Source organism: Crassostrea angulata, chromosome 4 (genome assembly GCF_025612915.1).
Source record: "Crassostrea angulata isolate pt1a10 chromosome 4, ASM2561291v2, whole genome shotgun sequence".
In the NCBI taxonomy this organism is placed as follows: Eukaryota; Metazoa; Mollusca; class Bivalvia; order Ostreida; family Ostreidae; genus Magallana; species Magallana angulata.
In genome coordinates, this window is record NC_069114.1 from 24,282,457 (window position 1) to 24,294,956 (window position 12,500).

Here is a 12,500-nt window from a genome sequence, read left to right on the forward strand (position 1 = left end):
AATTTACTTTTAATTCATGAAAATAAGCATAATATTGATTCTATAAAAAAAACCCCAACTATACCGCAGAGACGCAGTTACAATATTTAAATGTAAAGCAAATAACACTACTGGCTCTTTTAAGTACTGAAAGTGCCGATTTTTACTGATAATTTCTGATATTTACTGATACTGCACTGTTATTGCTGAGAATTGCTGATATTTATTGATAATTTTACTGTTATTACTGATAGATATAAGGCACAGTCAATGAGCTATGTCATTGTCGATGTGAAGACCACTCCAGATTCACAGTTCTAAATTGAGACCCCACTCCAGCACAATGCCAGTAAACCACTAGTACTGTGCCTTCCTATTGTTAATCAATCGATTCAGAAATTTAAACCAATGTTTTAGAAATATGTTTCTGTGTTTTATGAGGCTAGCTCACCAATTTTTTAAAAAGATAAGCTTGTCTACAGTAGTACAGTATTCTCAGAATCTCCTACTTTGGAGTCGAGCATGCGCATTTAGTGAAAATCCAGCACTCGAGAGCGCTAGCAAAAAGTTAAGAAAAAAAGAATGCTAATGTTTGTCTAAAACTAGCTTATTTCATGCCATATCTCAAATTTTACATAAAAGACCCATAATTTTTTTCTTTCATTTTCAATATTTTAAAGATTTTTCCTATCAAGGTTTACTGTAATTTGAGAAAAAGTGAGACTTTTATTAAATAATTTAATTGCATTTTGAATCTTAATGACTAAAATAATGTTTTATTAGTGTAAAAAGTCGAAATATTGATTAAGTGAAGAAATTGTGAACTTTTTATGACAATTTTAATTTTTATTTGTTTAGAAGAGTATTAAGTTTGTATTTGATGCAATGATTCATTCCGATAAAAATTTGAAGAAGAAAAGCCATTTATGTCCATAATACATGAAAATACACCGGAGCGCCGAAAGAAGCATAATTATAAACACCCAATTTTTGTTTTGAATTTTGGTTAAACTGTATGTGTAGATTTTATAATAATGCTCAAGATATTATCTTTAAGACTTTTGACCGCATAATTAATGTCTTTTATGCCAAAATACGACAATCTACCAAGGTTTTATTAGTTCTGTACATATTCATTATGGTGACACGAAGTTTTCCTCGGAAATTTTTCCGAATTATCTACATTTTTTGGTAAAAAGTAACTGCTTTAACATTTAAGTAATTATATCTTTTAATGAGGGTAATTTATTTATGTTTTTATCAAGAACTGAAACAACTGAAATCATAGTAGTATAATATAATAGTATAATAATAGCAAAGTAGTATAATATAATCAGAATCAAAAGCACGATAAATAATTAGTTTCTTTAATAAATATGTAGAAGCTTTTTTTTCAAGATATGATTTTTGGGTTTTATATTTTTGTGTCATTCTAAAAGAAAACAAATAAACTCAATACATTGGTACAATAAACTCTAAAAGGTGTACTTACCCATTTTTCAGAGGTATTGCAAACTTTAATTGACCCGTACTGGTCAATCAGTTTATATATAAACGAGTAGGACAACAACCATTGATCCTTAATTAACCACGTGGTTATTTGGTATACTTTGGTAGGCTTATACTTATCAGAGAGAGAGAGAGAGAGAGAGAGAGAGAAAGAGAGAGAGAGAGAGAGAGAGAGAGCACGCTTCTGTGAACGAGCTTTCATTTTTTCACAAAAATTAGCATAACTTGTTTAAATTTTGTTTATTTTTGTTATGAATATGTAAAACCCTGTGCGGTTCCTTTAACGTTTGGACCAGTTCAACGCGCTTTGAAGAAAAAAATTAAAGTGCTTCGGTATCGTCGACATTAAAGCACTTTGAATTATAATTGTTCAGAGTTTGGCCAAAATAATTGATACTTTCATAGACAATAAATGATTGTTTTAACTTTGTTTAGCTCAATAGGAAATGGATTCTCAGCTAACTTGATAAACGAATCTTGATAAACAGTCTCATGCTTAGATTTCTTCTTTTCTCATACCCTCACGTAGTTTGACAATTTACACATAAAGAACAACTCGGCAGAAATAATATATAAACTGCATCACTTAGAAGCTACCTTTTCCTTTTTTTTGTAAATGCATGCAGCAAATTTACTTCTTTTAAGGTACAGGCAATGTCAGAAACAAAAATGATTTGTATATAATATACTGATATCTGAGATCAATGCATAAAGTAAATTATTTCAACGGGCTTTAATTACATATGCTTAGATGTTTCAAAAACTTCGAACGCTTTTGTGACATTAATATGAACACTGTTTTATATACATATTTATTGGCTATAACAACGAAAGCAAGTCTATTGTCCCCGAAGACAGCAACTATATTGTCCGAATAGTCAGTAAATAGATATTCTATTACACTGAAGAAAACTTTATTTATCGGCGATGGCGATGTTTTTATGGTAAATTGATTAGAGTAACGGACTTCGAACTTTAATTACACCAATGTTCCAAGTTTTAAAAAGAGGGAACTCAAATGCTTCCGGTGAATAGTTTGGATGACTATTCACCACGGGCACCTTTTTTGTATCGATATCCATCATTTTGAATAGTTTTTATCAAAGAAAACTGGCGACACATTTCAATACAGCAAAATTTGCATTTTTAGTGCTAAAAGGTTAAATTAAATGCCCACTTACTTAAAGGGATGAACACTGGCAGTTCATTTCCCTTCTATTTTTTTTTATGTCTGTTTCGTTTTACAGATTTCAGTTATTTAAACAATAAAATGCTTTCTTTAGTGATTCATTCAGGATATGAAGGTAGCGACATTGCAGAAAAAAATACATAACCCGCGTTAGCGGGTTATGTTATTTTTTTCTGCAATGATCGCTACCTTCATAACCCGAATGAATCACCAAAGAAAGCATTTTATTGTTTATATTGACATCCTTCTTTTAGCTAATTAATAAATTGATAATGAAAAGTAAGTAAAATTTACTAAATTACTGTTAATGTACGTAAGTACGTTAGCTAAAAGAAACAGCCAAAACGTCTCCTGTGAGACTATGATTCTGACACCGTCATGATTAGTCCGTGCAGTCCGTTATTTCCCAAGGTCGTTGTAGGTTTGGACCAATCGATAAAAAGGGCGTGTCAATATCTGTCCTGTCATTTTCTTGTCAGTTTCAGCCGCTGTAGATTTCGACCAATCGATAAACGGGGCGTGTAGATTTCGGTCTGGCTGTTTCTATAGAGCTATGAATTAAGTAAGTTTTCGTAAGAAATAGAAGGAATAATACTTGTTGGATATAAATATATACTCCTGAATTCTTGATACAACCACATTGCTTTTGCATGTGTCACAGGGATACAATTGAGTATAATTTAGTATTTAGTAATTCATTTATTTACTCATTCATTCATCCATACATTTCATTATTAACTCATTCATAGTTTACTCGTGTTTGACTGGTATTCGTGTTCTGTCACGTGATTGTGTTATTTTGGGTTGTGATTCACCAAATACGGTAATTACTACTGTATGTCTATATTTGGTAGTGGAAAAACAGGTTTTCATGGGTGTGTATGGTCAGTGCGCAAGTGTGAGTGATAACACTTAATTTATAATGTTTTGCTCCATGATTTTAGAACATAACTCGTTTGCCAGCAGACAGCTACAGTTTTACGACTGGTCTGATTTAATAGTTTGAGACTGTCACTAGTTTCAAACTATTACATTTAAGTTTTACTGAAGGCGAATTTGGTGAGAAATACTCTCTTTAATTGTTTTTATCTTAAAGTTAAAATATCTAAATATTATAAAAATGTATGCGTCAATTGTATGAGTGTTTTCATTTCAGGTCACCTTCTTATCATCATTATTATTCACCAATGCCATAATAAAGTAATGTTGGAAACTGGACCATCCTTTTATTTATTTATTTATTTTAACTTTAAGATAAAAACAATTAAAGAGAGTGTTCTAAAATCATGGAGCAAAACATTATAAATTAAGTGTTATCACTCACACTTGCGCACTGACCATACACACCCATGAAAACCTGTTTTTTCACTACCAAATATAGACATACAGTAGTAATTACCGTATTTGGTGAATCACAACCCAAAATAACACAATCACGTGACAGAACACGAATACCAGTCAAACACGAGTAAACTATGAATGAGTTAATAATGAAATGTATGGATGAATGAATGAGTAAATAAATGAATTACTAAATACTAAATTATACTCAATTGTATCCCTGTGACACATGAATGCAGTGACTATTACAAAGCATCTTGTGGAATCACTGTGCATTATGTTAGAAAAGACATCTAAACAGAAAGAATCCCGTAAATGAAAGATAGTTTAGACTTCCTTAAATTAACAATTGCGTACTTTACATTTTGTTTAATTCTTTTCTATCCTTATATTCTCGAGCTAAGAATATGTTCGCACCATTACAAATTAAATTTTAAAGCTACTAGGATATTTCTATAATTCATGACTTTAACTCAACGATAAAATTGTTTGGCTATCAAAATGTGTGTGGGTTTTTTCCTTTGTCATGCAAAAACGTATCTAAACTGCAGTAGATGACAAGTGTACTTACAAATAAAATGAGTTGACATCGACGAGTTAAAAAAAAAATAAAAACACAGTAGATATAAGTATTTAAACAAAACAATGCTTTCTTTGGTAATTCATGATATGAAGCCAGCGACATTGCAGAACAACTGGCCCATGGGCCTCATTGCTTACCTGAATAACACTTCTTGTATCACTCTATTTAGCTCTTAAAAATTGTCTTATAAAACTGTTATATGCGAGGGTTGTTCGGAAATTATTGAGCTGACACGAATATTTTCCTTTCTAAGTAATGAATTGGTGTAAATATGGCATAGACATTGAAGAAACCTAAAAAAAAAATAATCGAAGAAAGTGATATTTAAAAAAAAAAAACAGATGGTATTTTGTTTACAACGGTTCATAAACAACCCGGTGGCCGTGGTACACTGCGCAGGTAAAAACTATATATATGAATTTTGAACTTTGAACCCTTCCCGGAGCTCTTCTTGTATTAGTACGGTTTACAGTTTTGAATTTACACTAATATCTCTTGAAAAATAATTTCTCAAATTATAGCGTTGTAGTTTTTTTTAAGGGAATTCTATAACATTTCCGACATATAAATGTAACTGCCAAATTTTAATTTCTGTGTATACTCCAAGTCAGTCTGAATAAAACCAACCCCTTTCCTTTCCACTCGTCTGGGTCAAACTGGTATTTATAGGAGGTCATCTTCACGCGACCTTTACTTCTGACCAATTAGTGAAGAGCTCCCTCTGATTTAGAAAATACATTGAAACTCTTCAAAAGGAGGTGTAAAAATCATGCTTATTTTCTATTTAACTAGTTATTCCTTTCATAAATCGATACCTGTCAGACGCCGACGAGCGAAATATGGATGAAAATTTAATAAATTTGACACATCTGTTTATTTACACAAAAACAAGGCTAGGGCATGTTACAAAACCCAGATCTCGCATGTAAACGGATTATATACTAGTCATTAACGGAGTGCTATACACTCATGAAAGAGTTTTGAAGAGAACTGGGTTTTTTAGTATAAGTGATCTGTGCTGCATTTGTGTATTACAATATTTACAATTTTATAGCTCTTTCATGGTCAAACTTTTGATCTTTAATGTACATGTATTTATAAACTATCAATAAATACAAATTCACGAAACATTACCACAAATGCCAAGCGTATGATGAGCAGCAAGCGTTTCCTTGTTAATGTGTTTCATTATATAATTTGTCTATTTTAAATGTGTTATTTTTGGTCTCGGGCTTAATTATGGTTTATATAATATTTTTTATTTCATTCTTTTTTGTTTTTTTGTAATTTATTAGGGGTTATAATTTAATAACTTATTGTTTTGAATTGTTAATCAAGTTAGTATGCGTCTCCTTTCATGATATAACAAATAATGTTATAATTTATCCGCCCAAACGAATACATGCTCATTTGGCCGAGGAAATCCTTATCCATGCAAACAAGTAACTTTTTCGTTCAAACAAATAGATAAATTCGTCCTAAAATTTTCAATTCTTCCGACCGAATCCGAATTCGTCGGAACAAATAAGTTATCCTTCCGAACACAAAGCTAATTCGTCCGAGTAAATTTATAGTAAAATTATAGCTAATTCGTCGAACAAGTAGCTAATTCTTCCAAACAAATAATATTTGATTATTTTTTAATTCGACCTTACTCTGTAAACTGCATTGGTTTAGTCCCAGTATAATCTTTTGACCTGCGCCAAATATGACCCTGCATATATATACATGTAACCATTGTCAATGGTACAAAAGGCTTGGTCTTAATCTCTCAACAAAGAAAAAACCGAATCAAATTCAGAACAGAATTATTAGTAATTCTGGTTAGTTCTTGCATATGTTGGTAGTCATTCTTTAAAGATCAATGCATTTTGGCTGGCTTAGAATTCTTTTATGACCCATTTCTATCAAAGAAAGCATTTAATATTTGGCAAGTCTCAAGTCTCCCGAAAAACGTCTAAATACATGTATAGTTATCGCGTATGAAAAATAAAAAATTAAAAAAATTGGAATGTGAAACTGCATTATCACACCGAGGAAAATCTCATAATTTTTTTCTTGTGTGTGTGTGTGTGTGTGTGTGTGTGTGTGTGTGTGTGTGTGTGTGTGTGTGTGTGTGTGTGCAAGTATTGGGGGAGGGGGTGTTCAAAATGATCAATTTTAATATCATTTTTTTATAAGTTTCCAAGACCTTTTCAAAATATTTGTCTTAATAAAGGTGAACTATCTGCCAGAAATCAAGTTACCCCCTCCCCCCTAAATTAACCGGATGAACAGGCGTACCAGATAAAGGTTGTTCATCTCTTCAGGTGTATTATGTTAATCTTTACTTATCACAATTGTTTAATTTGATTTTGGCACTCTCTTTCTTCGAACAATTATCAACCATATATCAAAGTACAGCTTAAATCCGTAATGACCCATTGGCAAAATACAATGGATAGAAATCCCCCATAGGTAGAAATTCATGAACAAATTATGTACATATAAGTATAATATAACATTTTTTATCTTTTCTGCGTTATCTAAGCTTACCATTCAATGTTAATAATTTATTAACCTATAAATTCTCACAGGATGAATGACCATCTTTAAGTCCTCCTTAAAGATAGCTTAAAGGTGTTTAAAGGTAGCTTAAAGACGATCTTTAAGCAACCTTTAAGCTACCTTTAAGCTATAAGTATTGCTTAAAGGTGGCTTAAAGAAAGCGTAAAGATGGCTTAAAGGCAGCTTAAAGACTATCTTTAAGCCACCTTTAAGCCACCTTTAAGGACAACTTATAGGTCCTTAATGTCCAAACTTCTTTAAGCCACCTTTAAGCCACCTTTAAGCTACCTTTAAGCCACCTTTAAGCCATTAAAAAAAATTTAATTCGATATTGTGCTTAATTTCCAACAAAATGTATTAACTTTATGAAAGAAAAGGTATTAAAACGGTTTTTGTTCTAGAAAGAAAAATGAAAAAAAAACGCCAAAAAAAACCCGGCCACGGCGAGAATTGAACCCGGGACCCTTAGTTTACTAGCATCACCACACATCCTCTGCGCCACGGCAACTTGCATATTTCTGAGAGTTTTTATTTTCCATATATCAGTGGGTATTGAATCACTGTATTGAATGTGTTTACTTGAAATGATTTTGACAACCATTCAGTTTGTAACAATCAATTATATCTAATTTATAAATTACATGCATGCATGTATTTAGAATGAAATACGGAACTTGGTCTTCAGTGAACAAAAATATATTATACCTAAATGGAAACCGTTAGGTTCACTATAGTAGGCTTTCTTAGTTAATAAATTTAAACCGAGTAGATATACGCTCATCTAATTTATAGCTATAAAAATGTAAGAAAGAAAATGAAATCATTTCTTTTTTTAAATGCATTGATACTATTAGGGTATTTGTTCAATTTCCCGCAATTCCCTGTTTTCATGATCGCGGCGCCGTTCCAATATGTTTAAATATTTACATGTAATTGTATGTACATGTACATGATATTTTAAACTATCAATTCTATAACAAACAAAATTACCAATTACCGGTGATGTATTTACTGCATGTGGCAATTGCAAATGACTTGTACATACAATTGTATGATGTGCCAGGCCGGGTATATTTGACATATTTACCCTTATACATATATTTAAATAATCAACCCCTATTTATGATCACCGGTACATTAATTAATTAGCCTCAAGATTTTACTCTTACATACATGTATCGTTAATTTGTAGACGTAACATCTTTGAAACCCAGAGCTAGGAAATAATACTTTGAAAATGAATTACAAATGTAAATTAACTTTTATTCACTAGACTTATCGTATACTCGTACATACTAAGATTCAACGCCTTTAGAAACCCTGACGTGCACCTGGGCACACGACACACCTGTTGTGTATATCTTGTATATTCTGTGTTAGTTCCAGGGGTTTTCTTAAGTTGGACAAACAATAGACTTTAATTAGATATACACAAACATGCACCTGGGCACACGACACAACTGCTGTGTATATCTTGTATATTCTGTGTTAGTTCCAGGGGTTTTCTTAAGTTGGACAAACAATAGACTCTAATTAGATATACACAAACGAACAAAACTATGTCTAGACAAACAAAGCAGTCATATCCTGCCCGATATAACAAAGGCAGTTGAGAGTCTTTTCATCTTTAACATGTATCTAGCAGATCTAGAGTTAGAAATAATGAAAATTGAAAAAAAAAATACAAACCTTAAACCGATTAACAAATTAAATCATGCATTTTTGGTTCATTATCTTTATTTTGTTTAATAACCGGATGAACTGAGATAGAGAGAGAGAGAGAGAGAGAGAGAGAGAGAGAGAGAGAGAGAGAGAGAGAGAGAGATTTTTTTCACCGATTAATTTATAATAGGAAACAAACATACTTTATTTAGTTTTATGCACATATTAAGATACAGAGACTGCGCTCATACCTACAATAATTTTGAAATCCCCAAAAAATTATAAAGAATTTTATAACAGCAATCTGTGTCCATCAGAGCGGTGCTGATGATAGCGATCTGTGTTTAATGGAGCAACGATTAAAACCGCCTGGAACACCCCCCCCCCCTTCCTTGGAAATTATATTATCACTCGGATGACCCCCTCCCATCTCTATAAAAGAGCTTTTGCATTTAATATATGTTTTTATTGTTCAGCTTGATCAATTTTGACTTAAAGGCCACTTAAAGACAGTGTAAAGGCAGTGTAAAGAGAGCGTAAATGCCACTTAAAGATGCTTAAAGGTGGCTTAAAGGTGGCTTAAAGGTAGCTTAAAGAAGTTTGGACATTAAGGACCTATAAGCACTTGCTTAAAGGTGACTTAAAGGCGGCTTAAAGGTTGTATAGCCTTTAAGCTCCTTTAAGTCACCTTTAAGCCACCTTTAAGGACTTGCTTAAAGATGGTTTTTCGCCCTGTGTCTCAAAACCTATGACCAGCAATACAGACTGAGTTTTATGACAAAAATGCCTAAATTCTGTATTTATCTAGAGTTGTTTTTTAAACTTGTCAATTCCAATTTTTAAAGACCCTTCAAGACAAACTAACACACATTTTTGTTTCGCGATTGAATGAATGCTCTGTTGTCTGAGCTTAATAAGGCTTGTATAATTATACATTTTCCGCTACCATCGTTTGATCATACCGCAAAAAATGAATTTAATAATCGGTATCCAATTATTGAATGCTGGTGCTTTATCAATCAGCAACATCGCTGTGTCTGTCTGCAGGGATGAGTTTATTAGGAAACCATGTAAATATACCTGAGGTTACATTAAATTTTGAAAAACAAGTAAATATCATAATTTACAACACATACTGCACTAGAACATGCATTAAAGTAACACAGTCATGTTAAAACTTAAAAACTAAAAAGCCTCTTAATTTGAAGCAACACTTAAAAAAATCCAGAAAATTTTATAGAAATTCAACTGGAAATCTGTTTGGAAATAAGATTAATAAAAATTTCTAAGCTTTTCATCAATTTCTTCTTATAATGATAAGACTAAAATGAATGATATACAAGATACACTATCTTGTTGTTGTGTTTTCGTTCCTTTTTCAATGATTAGCGGAGTTAAACATCGATCCCTCTATTTAACAGCACGGCAAGGACAACCAGCAGGAAGGCGAGGGAGGACATCGCCAGGTGGTCTGTGAATGAAATGGTTTTATTTAGTGAATAGGTATAAAAGCCATTATCATTTAACAACTCTTGAAAGTTCACAGAGTTTCAAGCCTACATACTTGAGCTGCTTTGAGCGCAGGTTTCTATAATCGATGCTGAACATCCGGCGTAACTGGTACTTTCGTCACTTCCGTCGTCACAGTCCGCTGAACAGTCACAGATGAATGCTCTGTCGATACAAGTTATTCCTCCAGATTGGCAAGTAAACCAGCCAGTTGGACATAGCTGAGAAAAAGGAGAATAAAATTCTGACTCGATTTTTTTTTCCTTAAAAAATAACTGGCAGATTACATGCATATACATATACACGTAAAAATTAAAAATATGAAATACAACAAAAAAGAATAATAATTTGATAAGATATAATTATACAAATTTGAACTCTCTCTCTCTCTCTCTCTCTCTCTCTCTCTCTCTCTCTCTCTCTCTCTCTTACCTGTACATAGGTACCAGCAGCAGGAGTTGGACAAGCAGCCGAGTTACAATCTTCTAGGTCACTTGAAGCACCAGAACACTCCCTGCCACCATTAGCGGGCTTTGGGTCGGTACAGGTGCGAGCACGGGACCTCTTTCCGCCACCACATGACACAGAGCAGGTACCCCACGCACCCCAATTTGCCCAGGCTCCATCAACTGCCATCAGAAAGACAGCATGAGAAGACGTGTTTGACTTGTGTTATGCCACATAAAGTTATTTACGCTGGGGTCAGATTTTGAAGGTTTATGCTAAACAGGTACCATTTATGTTAAATGCCTCGAAACTTAAATGCATCAATTTTCAGTTTGAGCGAATTCAATATGACCGCCAATAAATTTTGAAATTTACATCATACCCAAAAAACCCGCTGTGAGGTAAAACTATTTTATGATAATATTACCGACGGTTCTTATAATATTAGACGTTGGTTTATCTTTTTGCAGTATCTCCATCTTCTTTTTTTTAAATTACTAAATATGCTGATATAAAACAATACGTCTTACTAATGCAGACTTGGGTGTTGCAGGTCTGGTTTTGACTTGTCGCTCCCGAACATTGGGCGCCGCCATATTGTGGTGAAGGGCTGGTACAACTGCGCGTGCGCACCTGTGTTCCTCCGCCGCAGCTTACGGTACAGGTGCCCCATGATCCCCAGTTCGTTAAACCGCCATCAACTAATAATTAACATCATTTCTTTATTTACTGGTATATTTTTTTTTTATTTTAGAAGTCTCACACCTACAGATCAACATTCAACATTTTTCATGTTTTGTTTTTACTTCTGCGTGTTTTTTTTTCAAACAGGGAGTTTTAAAAAAAATCTTGGACTTACTGGGACAATTGTGGGAGTTGCAGCTTTGACTAGAGGTTGTAGACCCAGCGCAGTTAGCTCCGCCATACTGAGGGGCGGGATTGGAACAGCTTCGTGAGCGTGTCTGTGAACCTCCCCCGCAGGTTACAGTACATGTTCCATATGATCCCCATGAACTCCAAACACCATCAACTGTAAATATTATTTTTCTATTTATTTATTATGGTCCATAAATAAAACACATTGTATACACATTGCGTTCACTGTGATAAAAACAGAGAGATTTTATAAACTTACTGGGACAGTTATGTGTGTTACAAGTTTGAGTGCTTGAGGACATTCCGGGACAGTTAGCGCCACCATATTGTGGAGCGGGGTTGTTACAAGATCGGGTTCGGGATTGAACTCCTCCTCCACAAGTCTCGGTACACGTGGCCCAGGATCCCCAGCTGGCCCATGATCCGTCAACTGTTAATTGAATGAATACTTTCTGAATTACTGTAATGATGATGTAACTTATATCTGATCATTTCTCTTTAAAAACCATTTTCACAATATTTTTTCAGTTTGCTTAAACTTTCAAATTGAACGAGCAGACTTAGAATTTTGAATATATACAATGTACATGCACGACATACAACATGTGGTTACTGAACACCTACTTGGACAGTTGTGTGTGTTACAGTCTCGTAATGACGAGGAACTTCCAACACAGTTAGCTCCAAGATACTGAGGGGCGGGGTTAGTACAGGTTCTAGTCCGTGATTGTCTTCCTCCACCACAGGTCACTGAGCAAGCGGCGTATGATCCCCAAGACGCCCAGTTTCCATCAACTTTAAGTATTTGATTTTACCAAATATCAGAAACACTATTTTGATTTTTGTATATCATTGAGC

The 12,500-nt window shown here is 33.6% G+C and overlaps 2 protein-coding genes across 5 annotated transcripts in view; both read right to left on the minus strand.

Annotated features, from left to right (window-relative positions):
* LOC128180283 (IgGFc-binding protein-like) overlaps positions 1-1,538 on the minus strand; it is an 11,152-nt gene extending 9,614 nt beyond the window's left edge. The window contains exon 1 of the mRNA XM_052848259.1: positions 1,472-1,538. Coding sequence (XP_052704219.1) covers positions 1,472-1,475 — 4 coding nt within the window. The 5' untranslated portion in view covers positions 1,476-1,538. The remainder of the gene's footprint in view (positions 1-1,471) is intronic.
* LOC128180256 (SCO-spondin-like) overlaps positions 1-12,500 on the minus strand; it is a 41,394-nt gene that overhangs the window by 15,049 nt on the left and 13,845 nt on the right. For 2 of the 4 annotated variants that reach the window (XM_052848219.1, XM_052848218.1), the window contains one exon: positions 12,267-12,437. The exons of 1 other annotated variant lie outside the window; for it this stretch is intronic. In XM_052848219.1, coding sequence (XP_052704179.1) covers positions 12,267-12,437 — 171 coding nt within the window. Of the gene's footprint in view, positions 1-9,844; positions 10,282-10,374; positions 10,541-10,751; positions 10,949-11,296; positions 11,468-11,625; positions 11,797-11,901; positions 12,073-12,266; positions 12,438-12,500 lie in introns of those variants that run through there. One more of the 4 variants, XM_052848221.1, reaches the window with a different exon arrangement.